Raw genomic sequence first — 18,389 nt, forward strand, 5'->3', positions numbered from 1 at the left:
CACAAATACTTGTTCTCATTTTCTTCTCTTAAGCCATCAAGAGACTGATTATAAAAGAACTATGCGTATTTATGTAACTGTTAGATTTTGAATTGAGACTGTCAGAGAGGAAGGGACACCCTGTTTAGTAGAAAACACTATTTCTGCAGTGCAAAAATAACTTTGTGGAGCAAAAGTTGCTTTCTTCTTGGATTTCCATACCTTCAAAGAAAAGAATGACATGTAATATTGCTACATCTGATCTGTATTGAATCTTTTTACATTATTGTTCAGCTCCGGGTATCTTCTTATAGGAAATGCACTAACCTCCTTCAAATAGGGAACCTCCGTCCTCATAGGGAAGCTTAGGAAGAGCGGGGTAGATGAACGGACAGTAAGGTGGATAGATAACTGGTTGAAAGACAGAGCTCAGAGGGTCGTGATTAGGGGCACAGAGTCTAGTTGGAGGTCAGTGGCGAGTGGTGTTCCCCAGGGGTCAGTACTGGGTCCAGTCCTGTTCAATATATTCATCAATGACCTGGATGAAGGGATGGAGTGCACCCTCGGCAAGTTTGCCGATGACGCAAAGCTGGCGGGGGTGGCTGACACACCGGAAGGCTGTGCCGCCATCCAGAGAGACCTGGACAGGCTGGAGAGTTGAGCAGAGACGAACCTTATGAAATTCAACAAGGGCAAGTGTAGGGTGCTGCACCTGGGGAGGAATAACCCCCCGCACCAGGACAGGTTGGGGCTGACCTGCTGGAGAGCAGCTCTGTGGAAAGAGACCTGGGAGTCCTGGTGGACCACAGGATGACCATGAGGCAGCAATGTGCCCTCGTGGCCAAGAAGGCCAATGGCATCCTGGGGGCCATCGAGAAGAGTGTGGCCAGCAGGTCGAAGGAGGTCATCCTCCCCTTCTGCTCTGCCTTGGTGTGGCCACACCTGGAGTGCTGGGTCCAGTTCTGGGCTCCCCGGTTCAAGAGGGACAGGGAACTGCTGCAGAGGGGACAGCAAGGGGCTACCAAGACGATGAGGGGACTGGAACACCTCTCTGATGCAGAAAGGCTGAGGGATTTGGGTCTCTTCAGTCTGGAAAAAAGACGCCTGAGGGGGGACCTTATCGACACTTATAAATACTTAAAGGGTGGGTGTCAGGAGGATGGGACCAGGCTCTTTTCAGTGGTGCCTAGTGACTGGACAAGAGGTAACGGGCACAAACTTGAGCATCGGAAGTTCCACCTAAACATGAGGAGGAACTTCTTCACTTTGAGGGTGGCAGAGCCCTGGCACAGGCTGCCCAGAGAGGTGGTGGAGTCTCCGTCTCTGGAGACATTCCAACCCTGCCTGGATGTGTTCCTGTGCCGCCTGCTGTGGGTGACCCTGCTCTGGGAGGGGGTTGGACTAGATGATCTCCAGAGGTCCCTTCCAACCCTATGATTCTATGATTCTATGAAAGGTTCTGACTGTGGTCCAGTTCTGGGCTCTCCAGAACAACAGAGACATGGAGCAAGTCCAGCAAAGGACCATGGAGATGATCAATAGACTGGAGCATCTCTCCTATGAGGAAAGGCTGAGAGAGCTGGGACTCTACAGCCTGGAGAAGAGGGTTTTAGGGGGATCTTATCCATGTGTACAAATACCTGATGGGAGGGAGAGATGAAGAGGGAGCCAGACCCTCCTCAGTGGTGCCCAATGGCAGGACAGGAGGCAACAGGCGCAAATTAATATACATGAAATTTCATCTGAACACAAGAAAAAGCTTTTTTGCTGTGGGGCCCAAGTTGCCCAGAGAGGTTGTGGAGTCTCCATCCTTAGATATAATCAAAACATGACTGAACATGGTCCTGAACAACCTGCCCTAGCTGAACCTGCTTGAGACAGGGTGTTGGACCAGACAGTCTCAAGATATCCCTGCAACTTCAATGGTTCTGTAATTCTGTGCAGTATTTGTATGAGAGTTTGAGAAAAAAAATGCAAATAAGTGAATGTAAATTCACATGCATCTCTACAACACCCTGTGTCTTCTTATGATCAACTCATCACCAAACAGTGTAACCAAGAACTTAAAACATATATGAATCACAATGAAGAAGTTGAAATCCCTTGAAATAACTGGTAGTATGAGCAAGGAAACCTTTCAAGTAAAACAAAAAGCCTGAAGTTTTGCTTGGATCTTTGCATTTTCTGTAAGAGGCTAAGAGTCGAAATGATTTACAATGTGCTAAGCTTTTAGTTATAAACATCTACACACATTACTACTTTCTAATAAACACCTAAACCATCCACAATAAGAATATGCCTTGCAAAATATTTCGTCACGTCCTCCACTTCGAATGTATTATACCAGTTATAGCTCTGCATGTTATGTAAGTATTTTCGGCCTTTTATATGGAGTGAATGAAGGACTATTTTTGTCTTTGTCTGTCTAGAGGGCATCAAATTCAAGCTCGTGCCTCGAGCCTGTCTTGATAGATAATGGACAGAGAGGACAGACATCTTCAGGCACCCACTGATCCTTACCCAATCAGACCCATCTCCCCATTGTATACCCAGGGACTCCATAGGAAAATGTTGATTTATATGCTTAATTTGCAGCTCTCTATTGTTAGGATAGGTAAATCCCACGTACAGTGACAAGACAATTGCAAAGCGATTATTTGTGTTCGTAAAATTTTGCAGATTCCCTTCAGCCAAGGGTTTGTTTACCGATTTCTTCAGGCAGACTGAATTTTCACAATCAAGTACTTAATTAGTGGTTTGTGGACTCCTTACGTAAGTCCCATCAGTTAATTATGATTACATTTTTTTTCTGTGATTTATATAGCATGAATATACAAAACTTTCTTTCATGAATCATAAAGAACATTGCATATGCTAACAACGTGTTTTCCAAAAAATTATTAGTTTAGTAAGCACTTTAAATGCTCCCCTAGAAAATGACATTTTATAAATATGTCCAGCGTATGTAATTATATTAATTATGTAGTAATTATTATGGTATTTATTATTTTCATTTGGTGATTGGTGCTATGTGAACAAAAGCAGTTTGTTTTCCTTAAAAGAACACGGGGAAATCCTACCATATAACTGTAACTGAGCTTGAGAGAAAACAGAAAGACTATTCATTGTTGGACTTTCACAGGAAGAAAACGTTAAAAAGACTTGGAAAAAAAATCCACAGTTTGTGAAAAGATTTTCCCTTCTTACTGGTTGACCTTTTCTCTCTTAACTTTTGTATGGGCTTGAGAACCCACTCAAGATTCTGTTTATCACCTTATGCCAATAAACATTCTTCAAATTACACGTCCTTGTAGTCCTGACTAGGCTGTGCTTCACTGCCAGCATTTCCAGACAGCAAAATCCTTGAACTGATTGATGCCATTATGCTCAGGGATTGTTGGTTCTACTAATTCTGACAATCTGGTGAACATTGTTCTCAGTCATCCAAATGAGATTGCTTTCTAAGAAATTGCACTTCATGTCCTTGCTCCGTGTTTGTTTAGCCACATTTACCTATCTCACCTCATTTACCACAGAAGAACACTTTAACTCCAGTGCTGCTGCAAAGATGTAAAGGGGTTTGGATAGTTCACCATTTCCTGCGCGTTGACATTTCTATCCTGATAATTACAAGTTCTTCTCTTCAACCCTTTTTGACGTTCCAAAATTTAATCAATTAAATACAAAGAGTGGAACTAATTTTAGCAAATCCTTTCCTGTTGCCATGCTGCAACAATAACCAGTTCTATGGAAGAATAAAACACACAGTCCTTTTCCCAGCTGCTCAGGTGGAGGAACAAATGTACGAATTGTGATTGTTCTGACGTAGAATGCGAAACAATTACGAATTCAAACAACACTCTAATGAGACAATGAGAACTCCAGTGAAGCTTTTTTCTTTTAGAATGAGACAATTAATTGAAATTACCTTCGCAAAACTGGAGTGCTTTTGTTTCTTTCTTTATTCATTCATTTATCTTTAGTGATAATCTGTGGCTACCCGGTAAATATTAGCAGAAAAATACTTTAAATAAAGTCTTTCCCAATGCAGTGGGAAAACTTCTGTTTTCCCTTCTTCCTTCTTTTTAGGAATGGTCACAGACTTCATGTTCGGAATGGTCGCATGCTTTCATACAATTCCTTTTTCAAAGCTGTTAAGCAGTCCCTAAATCATTCTCAAAAATAAGCATTAAACTTATTGTAAAATAAGTACTTGTCTTATAAGTCTGCAATAAATTCATAGAAAATTTAAGGTGCCACAAAGGAGGAGGATTCAGATATGGGTGACAGCAAGCTCATGACATTCACTCTGGTTTGCTCACTGAACTGCCACTTCTGCTGTTGATTTACTCCACTGTAGCAACAGCTCAAAAAGTAGAGCCTGCCTTTTTGTGTAAGTTTACTCTACATCAGAATTGTTAATTGAGAACTACACAATTTTATTTTTTTTCTCAAAAGACAGCTTTTAAATTTTATTTTTTTCGTAACTTTTTTTTTTTTGGTAACTGGTTAGAAAATGCTGAAAGAAGAAAATTATTTTTCCTAATAAATGGTTGCCATAGTACAGATTTGTCATGGGAAGAACATAAACAATACAGAAAGGCATCCTTATTGTGTGCTCCTCGATAAAAATGCAGACTGCATTTGAAAATACAGGCTTACACTCTAGCAATGTTCATTGGTATGAAGGGACGTTCGTCAGGATGAGACTTTTGAGTTTCAGCCATAAGGAAAATGTTTCAAGCTAAGCTCACTCTTTGGGCACAAAGAGTCATTTGCACCTTGCTTACTCCTTTCTTTCTGCAGTCAAGAAAGCCTCATCCTTAGAAAACTGGGTAATGGTATCAACATTCTGCAACTTATAAAAATCTCCCCATAAAAGCCTAGAAACAAGACAATGCAATACAAAGGGACAGACAGGAACAAACTGATGAGCAAGGATGGTTCGACATGGCCTTTGTTTGGACTCTGGAAATGGACTAAATGATCCCCAAGGTTATCTTCATTCCTGCCTCTCAGTCAATTTGTGGGTAGTAGCTACGTGTGTAGTACAGATACTGATATCAAATGTAACTGCAAATACAAGAAGCTAAGAATCAAAAAAGAATTAGAATCTGAAGCTATAGATTTTTCTGTTGTAACCACTATTGAAATATGATAAAATGCTAAGTATAAGCACTATACTTAGCAATCTGCAGAAGATGGAAAGATGAGGACAAAAAGGTAAGGAAGTTGTCCTAGAGTCCAGAAAGTGAAGATCTTTGATCTAGACTACAGAACTGAATCTGTATTAGGTCCAACTGCACTGTTAAATCTGGGGTTTCCTATAGACTTTTGCTGCTTGGAAATGTTGCTCCGTCACATTTCGATCACTTAAAATGGTCTGGATTTTCTGCCTGTTTCAGTTCCCCATATCTGCACATATCTGCATGCTGCTTGCACTCGATTATCACATTCACCCGCTTCTGTATGCAGTGATCAAGACTGACACCAGCAGATTTTTTATAAAAAGGGTTACTGACCAAGCATATGCACTAAGGTACACAGCCTCACAGAGGGCAGAGCGACTGCATGAGTGATACAGAATCTGTTCGCGTATTTTTGCTGTTTCCCAGAGAGAAGTATTTAAGTCCCATTTAAGTATAAATACATTATTAATTCTGCCTTGCAAATCAAGTCACGTGTATTAAGTATGCCATGCTGAGAAATACGAACATTCATTTCCCAGGCATTCGAATCTGCTGTTTAGGCAGCAGTAGCATCTAGACTTCCCAAATCAGTCTGTTTTTCCCTTGGATCCACAAGCTTTGCTAATATTGTCATGGGGACAAGCTCAAGTACAGCACTTCTTAAGTGCCCTGGCATTACTGCCTCACTCTGCAATGAGAAATATAAATTCAGGACCTATTTTCAATCAAGAGGAGTAAATCGTAGCTGAGGGCTGGGTTGACCTACATTTCAGATGATTTCTTTCCTTTTGGGTCTGTCAAACTGCAGAAATTATTCACAGATGAAGAACTACACCTACAAAAAGGGGCAATTCTTTCACTCTGAGTTTTACTCCCCTGTCAGCTCATCACTCAGCAGGCTATAAAGGATTCCCCCTTAGGAACCTTGGTCCCCTCAGATTTGCATGAAGAGTCTTCATGACTAACACAAGCCTGAGACTCCACTAAATGCAATGGGACGTGCAAGTTCACAGGACCTGGCCAAAGTCTACTCTATCAAAAATAACAATGGATTTCAACTAAAGCCATAAAAATGACCAACTGTTAATAGTCATACAGTTTTTCTGTCACTGCAAGTGATTAATCCTTGGAAGAGCAAGCATTTGACACGGGAATCCTTTTGCAACTTAATGTAATGTAACATGGGTAGGGTGGGAAGATGAAACACTATCAAACCCTGAGCAGTCAAAACATGAGATATCCCAGTAAAACAGCAATTTAAAAGCATTACTTTGTCTGCCCAAAATATTAAATGCCCAAGAGAACTGAAGCGATGTAGGAATGAAGTGAATGAGCAGCTGCAAAGAAGAATATAATTTACAGCTCACAACATAACGTAGGTTGGTTAACCTAAGAGAAAGTCATAAGCCAAGCTAGGTGAAGGAGAAGTACAGCAGCAAAGTTTCTGTATTGAGACAGTAGAAAGTAAAATCCACTGGAGAGAATATTTAATCTGGCTAACTGTATAAATTCAGGAAAACCAACAAGAATAAAAAGAGTATTAGTATCTCTAGAGACAGAGCAGTTTAGTCTCCGCTCCATTTTTACGAGCAGTGTACGTGACAGACTGTCTACTTGTAGGTGGCTGAGACCAACGGGCACAGTGGGGCTGTCAGAGACGCTGCTGGGGTTCTCAGTGAAAGTGAGCCTGACATAATCCCAGGAAAATGCCAGCTACCACATGAATGTCACTGGGAGAGAATGCTGTATTTGTAATATAGCCTAATTTGTAATTTTTGGTTTGGCCTGACAACCTGCATATTGGAGGGTTTGTGTGGTAATGCACGGAGCTGCATATATAAAGCTGTATGCTACAATAAATCTGCTATGGGCAAACCCTATTAAAATAACAGTCAAAGAAATGGCATAATTCACACATTAGTGCTAAAAATGCATTTCTAGACAAGGGTATGATAATGTATTTTCCAAATAACATCACAGCTTGTTATTTTGACTAAATTACAACTAGTAATTTTCCATAACAAATTTGATTGTTCATGGTCTCACGCGTTAGTTCAATTGGGTTTTGCACCATTTACTGTTCTATAACGTGTCAAAACAGCAACAGAGCTGGTGAGGGGCCTGGAGCACAAGTCTTGTGAGGAGCGGCTGAGGGAGCTGGGGGTGTTCAGCCTGGAGAGAAGGAGGCTGAGGGGAGACCTTCTCGCTCTCTACAGCTCCCTGAAAGGAGGGTGTGTGAGGTGGGGTTTATTCTCTTCTCCCAGGTAACAAGCGATAGGACAAGAGGAAATTGGCCTCAAGTTGTGCCAGGGGAGGTTTAGATTGGATATTAGGAAAAATTTCTTCACCACAAGGGTTGTCAAGCACAGGAACAGGCTGCCCAGGGAAGTGGTGGAGTCACCATCCCGGGAGGTATTTAAAGGACGTGTAGACGTGGTCCTGAGGGACCTGGTTTAGTGGTGGACTTGGCAGTGCTTGGGTTAGCGGTTGGACTTGATGATCTTGAAGGTCTTTTCCAACCTGAATGTTCTCTGATTCTGTCAAAACTCTGGCAATATTTACGAATGTATATGCTCCTTATTGTAATGCAAACTTATGAAACGTATGTTTGTCAATTACGCAAGTCTAATGACTAAAATGCTACTGAGTCAAAAAATTACAGTGTGGTTTACACTTATGTCTCACCTGTAAGAGACTGTTTCAAAAGATCAAATAAGAGATGCTCAGAAAAGCTATTAACTCTAATAAAAATAGTGCTTCAGTGTTTTGAGACAGTAACTTCTACAGGATGAAGTGAGATGTGGAAATTCTTACACAGTTGTAATGTGTATTAGTGGAAAAAGTCTTTATAGGGTTCAAATATTTACCCTTGGAGCAGTGACACTCTAGGTTTAATAAAGACCATGTAATGCTTTGCCTTTCTACTAGCACTGAATTGCAGAGATACATATACTACGATTTACTAGAAACAGTCTCAGTTTACTTTTACAGAGGCTTTGGGGGAGGGGTGAAAAAGACTAAGGGACCAACCTGAATAAGCATCCAGCTGAACTGGCAGAGGTAAAGGTAATGGGTAACAGATGCAAGGGCAGAGCAGCTCTCCTCTGAGAGATGTTGGCTCATGTAAGCAGAGGCCAGAAATGAAATCTGCAGGGAAAAAAATGAATACATGCATATTGGAATTAAACAAAATTAATTTAATAATAATAATGAGAAAAAAAAATATTTTCAGTTGGGAAGTAAAATATACACTCCGTTACTGTTCCAGAGACTCAGGAGACATACCTTGGACATTTAATATTCACCCCAAAGATGTGGCCCTTTAACACTGTCAGCCACAAAACTAGCTTTAAACTTTTTGCAGACAATCTAGTATCCATTACGTCCATATCTGAAAACACTAGAGAGACCCTTAATTGTTTAATATTGTTACCCAGAGTAATTGCCGTGCAACACTAGACACCAGTTTTGTAACTGAGGGTGGAGATTCTCCACCATGAAATAAAAAGATTCTGATTTCAGTAAGGCCAGAAATGTTATCAAACAAACAAACGAACAAACTCAAGGGGCATTCCCTGTCTTCAGACTGTCAGACACGTAGCGATACTATACCCCGTCACATAAGACAGCCATACTGGACAAAAGGGAGGAAGCATTTTTTCTGTTGCCTAAGAGCAGAGTAGGATTTCACACTCACAGAGCAGATGTGGGTTTTTTTTCTGCAGACATGCCAAACGTCAAAGGACTATACATTGGACAATGCATTGTCTAAGGAACAAAGGTATTCCAACTCTTGACTGCGATGAATGCTGCTAAACCATTTCAATATAGCCCTTAACATTAAATCACAACTCAGAAACTTTGAGCTCTGTCCTCTGTGAATTTCTTTAGAGAGAAAATAGTTCTACAAGCAGACTTCGTTAAAGAATTAAAGTGTTCACATAAATAAAGGCTCAATTTACCTACTGAACCTGCCGTAACTGATGATTTTTCCTTTCCTTTACAAGGAATACTACTATTTTGACCAACAGCCCATTGACTTGCTAGTAATATTAACTCATAGACTGTGCAGACTGATTTTATGTATATAAAACCAGGAGGTAGTGTGGCGAAGGACGCAAAAGTATACCAAGTAATTTGGCATAGACCTGGACATTGTATTTACAACAAAAATGCATGTATGGTATTGGGTAACACGCAGTCTGTTTACTATAAAATCGTTGTATGTGTATCGACATACAGACAACGTTATCTGTTACCATGAAATGAAAGAATAAGAATAAGCAACGGGACAGCAACTGAACCGAAAGCGGCTATGAGATGCATTTCATTATCTAAAGGAAAAAAATGCACTTTTAGTATTTCATATGAGGTTCATCTGTCTGCTGCTGGGAGCCGGAGTCTAACCACGGCCAGCCACATAACCCTTCAGGTATTAAAAGGTTAACACGCAGCTTAATACAGACTGCTAGTTGCTAAATCCTGACTGCCGCTAAAACAAACCCCATTGTCTGGAGTGGGTTAAGCACAATGGAAATGCGTGTGCAATAGCTGCCTTCCACTAGGGCTAAACACAAGAAATGTTTGGGTAAACAACTCCATAGCACCAGCTAGCTCCAACAGTACCAGCAGTACTTTTCCTAAAACTTGAGCAAATGCTTCTACTCACAGTATGCAAAATACCGCGCGTATCTGGGTGGAGAGGCTTTACCACCTTTTGCTCTCCAAAGGCTTGTGTATATGTCAAGGACAGACTGTTAGGCTACAGACAGAGAGAAAAAAGGGATGAAAACACAAAAGCAGACTGACTGAGTCCTGGAAAACTTGTTTTTAGCACCTTCCGGGTTGAACGTTGGCTTGAAAGCATGTTGCATCTGCAATATAGCCTTTTTCTGCGTTTCAAGAAAAATAATTTTTGTACCTTTTTTTATTAAAAAAGAGTAGTATATCGCTATGACAACATTTTTCTAACCAAAACAATGCAAAGAGTCCAAATTTTTGCTAAAAATGCATAACTTCACGGATACTGACTCTTGTTGAAGAAGTAAAACAGCAACACGGCTGAAGTAATCATTGTAATTAGTGGCATTACAGTGTTTTAGTAAAAAAAAAAGGCTAAAAAGGTAAGATGCAAAGAAACATTTACACATTATTTTCATAAAAGTGTGATCTTGCATTTTGGGCAGAAGATACAAGTGAGAATTGGATTATAACATAACAATCAAATGTTAAGAACGTATTTTGAAATGTTGAGAGAAAAGACTGTACTTTATCTACGCTGTTCTGACAAATGCTGGCTACCTTGGCACTTAACAGCGTAAAATGCAATGCACTAAAATTTAGCAGAAACACACGGAGTGCAGGCCACTGAATAGACCTTTCCCCCATAACATCTGAGGTCATTAGGGAAACGTACAAAAAAGCGCCTTCCAAATAAATAGTTCTTCAGACCTAACTGCCTCTTGTCTTCTGTACTTTGCTTAGTTTTTCACCGTAGTGGGCAATCTTTTGTAATGAACCTATTACTTTAATAAGCAAAATACGTACCGTATATTCAAATAAGTTGTTCCCCCTTGCAACATTAAAAAATACATATTGTATGGGTTCCTTTTGATACCAGTTATTTAGAGCCCTTTTTACAGAGATTTTAAATACCCCCGTTCAAACAATCTTTGTAACCTGCCATCTGCTTCTACACCAAGATTGTAACATAATGCTTCTTCCTGGAACTTGTCAAAGTGGTCAGTCTTGACCCAAAAATGATTTAACTAAGAGATAACAAGTGACTTAAGTCACTCAAGTAGCAAGCTGCAAATTTTGTTAATTTGTGTGTGACGGACCTGTTCCCCACTCAAACTTACAGTGATAGCGTGTCACTCACACGGGTCCTCTTGACAAAATGAAAAAATAAAAGTTTAAAAATAAAAGACAATAAATTAATGCCCTTCTGTTAAAAGGCAAAAATATCTTTGACAGGGTTCCCATCTGACAGTCATTTGCTCAGTTAATTAAGCAAAGGATATTTGATTAATTAACTGCAATTCCTTTGTAACTCTACGATAATTACCTAGCCATTACTTGAAGGAAATTAGCACCTGGGCGTTCAACCTAAGTCATCAACACCAAACTACAAATGAATAAAACCAGATGATTTACAAAACCGTACGTTTCTGTATGAAGAAGAGTGTTTTTGAAGCACTGTTTCCAAGCATTAGGCTGTCTCAGAACATCACTCCTCTGCTAGTTAAGAGCCGCCTCCTAGTTTCCAGCCTGCACTTATTCATGGTCAATTTACATCTGTTTGTTCTTTTCTTGGAAGCCTCTCAGGTTAAACAGGATTTCCTCCTCCTTGGGGTTTGCACTATCATGAATTCACGGAAAGCAGCAGTATTCTCCCTCAGACTTCATTTTTCCAAGTCAAATAAGCCAATCGCAGAAGAGCGCAGTACTCTGTGGAGATGCCTAAGTGGGGCTGGACAGTGAAAGCAGTTTAGCTCCGTGAGTACAGCATCCGCCTGGATCAATTTATCTTGTTTCTCCAAGTAATTCCATGTACTGAATACTCACACGTGTGAAAACCTGTCCTTGCAGGTCTCTGCAGCTTACATGCCACTTTCATCATCTTTCTCTGTACTGGTGCCACTTTGAGTCTCTTGGTTGCAAAAACATGTACGCAGGCTTGGATGGAGAAGAGCTGCAGAAGTTTCTCACCCAACACTTTTCTTATCTCCCTATTTACCACGCAAGTACTTCTTATGGTATACGGCAATACCTTGGTGGTCATCTGGTACACACAGTTTTTCTGCTCGTTTCCAGTTGACTACCTCTTCCCACAGAATTAAAGGTTTTTTTGTTAGCCTGCAAGTTACGGCTTTTCACCTTATTCTAGGAAATACCCCTGTATTTCACACTTCAGTCTTCAAAGCTACTCACACCTTTCTGTACGCTACCCCACTATTACTTTGTACTGTCGGTGCTTCTCTACTTTCTGCCATCAGCACATTTTGCCTGGGCACGTTATTTTCTGTTCCACAAACGAGTCCTTTAAGATGAATGAAATACCTCTCTTTGTGCGCCACTCTCTCACAGCTGTCTTTTCCCATTAGTCTGTCTCTTCCCACATCCGAATTCTTGGTCTAACTCTCCTCCATTATTATTTTACTAATTATGTGACATATCACGTATTTTACTGCATTTATCTCATCAAAGAAAACTATCAGACTAGTCTGGCACAATCCAAGTATAAACACATGGGAGTCTTATTCTTCGCTTCATTTATCTCTATGTCTTTTGATAGAATTTTTTTCCAAACTCTTACATGCTTCTGAGACTAATTAATGGGCCTACAGTTGCCAAGATTATGCTTTTTACTATATATTACTTTTAATATATAATTTTCAGTCACAGAGTAGCACTCTGAAGTGAAGGATCTGTTAAAAGCACTTGCTGACAGACCTGCAAGGTATCATGCCAACATTTTCAAAGTTAGGAATGCGGATTGTTTTTGTTCCAACCTATGAATGGACCTATCCTTTGGGTTCTCCTTCTGCCTCAGTAGCCACAACCTTCCCTCCATGCTACAAACTCTATTCACTATCTTGTTCTTACCCCAGCGGTGATCTTTGACGTCACTATCTTCTCTGAAAGTGTGAAGATTTTGATTTTGTTTGGAGTCACACTTAATATATTTACTTTTTCTGCCTCACCGAAAATTTTTACTAGAAATTTTACATTATTTACTCTTCATTCATATAACAAAAAAAAAAAAAAATTGACAAAAATTTCACACAAGAGTCCACTATTGTCAACCAAACCAAATGTACATGGCATATTCGTTGATGCCAACTATAGATGATGTGAAAGCATCAATCAACTTTCCACCGATAAAAGACTTTATTAAAATCTAAGTTCAGAATTAGCAGAACTAAACTTGTCCTTTTTAATTTACAGATAAATTTACAGAGAAAACAATGAGTCTAAGTGAAAGTTGCTGTTTGAATATTGTATAAAAGAGAAAAAGGAAAGACCTGAAGACTGAAGCCGTTTACCAATCAGGTAAACAGCAGCCAACTGAGGAGTAGGTTGGCTGAAACTTAAATAAGAAGAAGTACGTATGAAAAATAAATAAGTGGAATACAGAGCATCAGTAATTACACTTGTCATGGTAAGTGCTAAAATGCTACCATATGATGGAGTTTAAAATGAGGATACAGCACGTGACACATGGAAATGAATGTTATCTTTACTTTGAACCAGAGTCTTCTCTGCCTCAGTCTTTTCTAGCAAGATCAGCCTTCAGTAATCCCAGGTCGAAGAGCCCAGCGGGTAAGGCTAGAGCAAGAAAGATGTACCCTTGGTGGAAGAGGATCAGGTCTGAGAATACTTCAGAAAGTGGATCATGGGGCCTGATGGGATGCATCCGCAAGTGCTGAGGGAGCTGGCAGATGTCATTGCAAGGACACTCTTGGTGATCTTTGCCAATCATGGTGACTAGGAGAAGTGCCCAAATACTGAAGGAAAGCAAATGTCATCTGCATCTTCAAGAAGGGCAAGAAGGAGGACCCAGACAGCTACAGGCTGGCGAGCTTCACCTCCATCCATGGGAAGGTGATGGAGCAGCTAATCCTGGAAACCATTTGCAGGCACATTAAGGATGAGAAAATCATCAGGAGTAGTCAGCTTGACCAAGCTTGACCAACTTGATAAACTTCTATGATGAAGTGACGGGATTGGTAGATGAAGGGAGAGCAGTGGATATTGTCTGCCTGGACTTCAGTAAGTCCTTTGACGCTGTCTGCCATAAGGTCCTCATCTGTTGATTTATGGGCTAGATATACAGACAGTGAGGTGAGATGAAAACTGGCTGAATGGCCAAGTCGAGAGGGTGGTCATAAACTGTGCAAAGTCTAGTTGGAGGCCAGTGACTAGTGGTGTACCACAGGGGTCAATATTGGGTCCGCTCCTGCTTAACATCTTCATTAATGACCTGGATGATGAGGCAGATTGTACCCTCAGGACATTTGCAAATGACACTGAACTGGGAGAAATGCAAAAACAACAGAGAATTGTGCTGTGACCCAAAAGGACCTAGATGGACTGGAAAAACTGTCTGACAGGAACCTTATGAAGTTAAGCAAGGGGAAGTGCCAAGTCTTGCACTTGGAAGGAATGACCCCATGTACCAGTACATGTTGGTGGTTACCCAGCTGGACAGTAGTTTGGCTGAAAAGGCCCTGGGACCTTTTGAACATCAAGTCCACCAAGTTGAGAGAAAATGAACACAACTCAGCAATGTGTCCTTGGCTAATGGCATCCTGGGCTGCATTAGGAGGAGTGTTGCCAGCAGGTTGAGGGAGAAGATCTTTCACTTCTGCTCAGCACTGGTAACTCCACACCTGGAGTCCCATGTCCAGTTTTGGGCTCCCCAGTAAAAGAGAGACATTGAACTACTGGAGAAAGCCCAGCAAAGGGCCATGAGGATGATTATATATGGAGCATGTCTCCTATAAGGAAAGCCTGAGGGAGCTGGGACTGTTCAGCCTGGAGAAGAGAAGGCTCAGGGGAATCTTTTTAATGTATGTAGATACCCGAAGGGAGGATGCACAGAGGACGGAGCCAGGTGGTGGTTTCGGTGGTGCCCAGTGACAGGGCCAGAGGCAGTGGGCACAAACTGAAACACAGGAGGCTCCATCTGAACATCAGGAAACACTTTTTCACTGCGAGGGTGACTGAGCACTGGCACAGGTTGCCAAGGGAGGTCGTGGAGTCTCCGTCCTTGGAGATGTACAAAAGCCATCAGGACACGGTCCTGGGCAACTGGCTCTAGGTGGCCCTGCTTGAGCAGGGCGTCGGACAAGATGAACTGCAGAGGTACTTTTCGAGCTCAGCCCTCTGTGATTCTGTGACACGAGTAATGACCTTAACTGTATATATCAGAACAGAGTGGAATGAGTCAGTTTTTTGGAAAACTATCATACGTACAAAATTCACGTATTATTTATAGCATAATATACTACTGATCACTGTATGATCAAATTCAAGATTATGTATGGGAAAATTTACCTATGGGTAAAGTTGTGAGTGCCTTTGAAGAAACTTAAATATCCTCCTTCCCCTTAGGTTTGTTTGGTGGGCACGACATCATATGGTATGGAATATCCCTTTAGTGAGCTGGGGTCAGAGGTCTCAACCCCTTGCCCACCCCCGGCCTACTGGCCTTTGGGTGGTGATGGAGGGGAGGCTGGAGAGACGGCCTTGGTGCCGTGCAGGCACTGCTCAGCAGGAGCCAAAACGTCAGTGTGTTGTGAACGTTGGTCTAGATAAAAATACACAGCACAGCACTATGAGGGCTGCTATGGCGAAGGTTACGTCCCTCCCAGCCCAGACACAATACACAAGGAGCTACACACGTTTGCAGTCCTACCGACTATAAACTGGGAAGAACGCATTTTTCGAACTCTACCGAACGGGGAGCATTGTTTCTCTGCATTTAACATTTCAAGAGTGATAAAAGCCAATGATTCTGAATAGACATCAAAAATATCAGCACTTCCAATTACTTCTGGATTTAAGACTGCATCTTACCTTCCACCAGCTGTTGTGAACTTGTTTGGAAAGCACTGTACTTAAGCGGGCAACACGGTGGCATCCCTCCAGGACCCTTCCACAGAACTGCAGGGAAACTGATGAACTTGGAATACTTTGATGAAAGAATATTCCTTTTCTTTTTTTTTTTAAACTTAACTCTTTTCCTTGCATTTTGTGTCAAACCATATCACATACCCTATTCCTTGTCAGAGAATATGAAACACCCAACGAAGAGGACTGAAAAGTTTTTTCTGTTGAAATCCGTAGGTAATTGATTTACCATGTACCGCTCAACTTGAACCAGTCTGTCTCAGGATTCAGTCCCAAATTTTCAGCCTTACAAGCAGTAAATACTGAAAAATTTATTTTACAAAGACCTAAGTGTATCTCTCTTGCAATGTTAGCTACACAACGCCTTCAAAAATACTAGAAAACAGGAACTTTCAGCACTGATATTGCAAATGTTAACTCTGGAGTATGCCAGTGAAGAACATATTAGTATACTTATGTCACATTTTTGTAATTTCTGTAAATTCCTGTTTCACAGTACGAATTCACGAAGCCTTAGATGCTGTCTTCTTCTAGATAGATATGTCCTCGTCTTACAGAAATGGATCCTAACAGTGGTCTTTTCATTTCTTTTCAGGTAAAATAAATTTTTTCTCTTTTATCAATTTTATTATTTTGTTTTAATAATCCAAAAAATATTTATTTGTTCCACGTAGGAAAAGACTGTCTTCCTTATAAGGCTTGTTTACATGCATTTCTATTAAAAAAGAAAACAAAACGAAGAGCCCAACCACATGCTATCTGTCATTATACCAGCCCAATCTCAAAAGAGGAACAGCATCAAAGGCATAATTTACAATGCTGTTCCTTTTGTTGGACTTAATTGTGATGAACAATAACATAGGAAAATAAACACATCAAAACTCCCATGTCCTCACCGAGCTGCTCTCTTCTGCTTTGGATTTACTTTATATGGGTAAAAAAGGGGTTCCCTCCTTGAACACAGGGACACTGCTTAATAATAGTGCATATGAATCATAGTTTTTGTTACTGCTCGGTAGGTCAGGACAACACTGATGTAAGCCGAGTGCTCTTCTTGTGTTTTGTGTTCTGATATTAAATGCCAGGACAAAAATACCAACAAAGGATGTGCAAAAAATTGCAGAGATTTATGGACACCAGCAAAAACTCTAAGTCACTCCTGCTGGAAAAAGTAACGATACAACACGCAGCAACTTTCAGAGCACAGAGGAAACGCACATATAATTTAGAAGATTAAAAACACAGTGTTTAATGGGGTCAAAATAAAAGTTTGACAACTAACTTCCCATTTTATATTTATTGTGTATGAATGATACTAATATAAGCAGTTAAAACTGCCTTTGTGAATTTACACTAATGCCAAATGACTTCACTAGTCACTGAATTGTTTCGGAAATTACCGTAATTCAGAGAGTGGTGCTTTATAACTGACACCAGAAAAAAACAAGTACATGTGGGTTTAGCTTCATTGCTGGATTCAGTTAAGTCAGTGAACATATATATTAAAAAATAAGTGCCTGATGTACAGCAGCTCCAAAGTATTATTGTATTATTTGCATGCATTGTGTATTTTAGATTTTTGTGTTTATGAATTATTTGCCTATAAGTATGTTGATTATATACCACCGTAAACTGGCACTTTAAGAACGGCCAAACAGCTAACTGAAATAAAACCACTTGAAACGCGGACGGTATATTTACAGCACAGTGACCCATGGCGCTTTTGTGTAAAGATGTTTACACTTTATTAAGCAGCAGCAGAACTGGCAACCATTTTAAGCAGTGATTAGACATCAGCAACCATATGTTACCCACTCCCTTCCCCCCGCCGAGCAGGACGCCAGTTGGTTTCATGCTGGGCTCAGTCCCTGCCCTCCTCACTTCCCATTTTTAGGCTCAAGGACCGTTTTTCTCACAGGCTCTCAGCAGGTCCTAACCCATTTAGTTTTATATACTGAGTCAGAACAACATATCTGGCACAGTACCCTATAAAGATAGTTCCTATCATCACCTCCTTTTAGATCTGGGACAAAGATGCACATTGCTGTGTCACTCATTGCAGAACAAGAGCCAGACCTCTTGAGTTCCACTGCAAGATCCTCGATAACACAGCACTTTTGCCATAATGATGCGAACAGAAGCTGAAAAAGCCTCTTTTTAAAACCTTCAAAAATATATCTACAGTCTTTTCCAGTTCCAACTGCCCCGACACCACTCAGGGCAGTCTGAATGTGATGATTTGGCAGGTCCAAAACAAGCTCTCCTGATGGCTGTTGCCTTTCTGTGGTAGGACCTGCCTTGCATTGTTTCCTATCTAGAAGCTGGGATTAGACCCTGGGCAGGAGATCTGCCACGACACATTAATTGGCTCTAGAAGCTTCTCGAGTGGGATCTATATATGCTTAGGGGTTATATTGTGTAAAACTATTAATAAAGTGAATTTTCACTTCCTCCATTTCTGGGTATAGTTTTTCTTAAACTTCAGGCATAAGTTTCCTTCAATAATTGTACTCAAATTCGACAGCACAACCATCTGTTACCACTAAACTGAATTTAGGACTCTACCCAGGGTCAGCGATAAGT

At 40.7% G+C, this 18,389-nt stretch overlaps 1 protein-coding gene across 17 annotated transcripts in view; it reads right to left on the minus strand.

Moving 5' to 3' along the window:
* ADGRV1 (adhesion G protein-coupled receptor V1) overlaps nt 1–18,389 on the minus strand; it is a 304,201-nt gene that overhangs the window by 85,622 nt on the left and 200,190 nt on the right. For 16 of the 17 annotated variants that reach the window (XM_054186136.1, XM_054186133.1, XM_054186132.1 and 13 more), the window contains one exon: nt 8,199–8,315. The exons of the other annotated variant lie outside the window; for it this stretch is intronic. In XM_054186136.1, the coding sequence (XP_054042111.1) occupies nt 8,199–8,315 (117 nt within the window). The remainder of the gene's footprint in view (nt 1–8,198; nt 8,316–18,389) is intronic. 17 annotated transcript variants of the gene reach the window in all.

The sequence above is a fragment of the Rissa tridactyla genome, chromosome Z (assembly GCF_028500815.1).
Source record: "Rissa tridactyla isolate bRisTri1 chromosome Z, bRisTri1.patW.cur.20221130, whole genome shotgun sequence".
Taxonomy (NCBI): domain Eukaryota; kingdom Metazoa; phylum Chordata; class Aves; order Charadriiformes; family Laridae; genus Rissa; species Rissa tridactyla.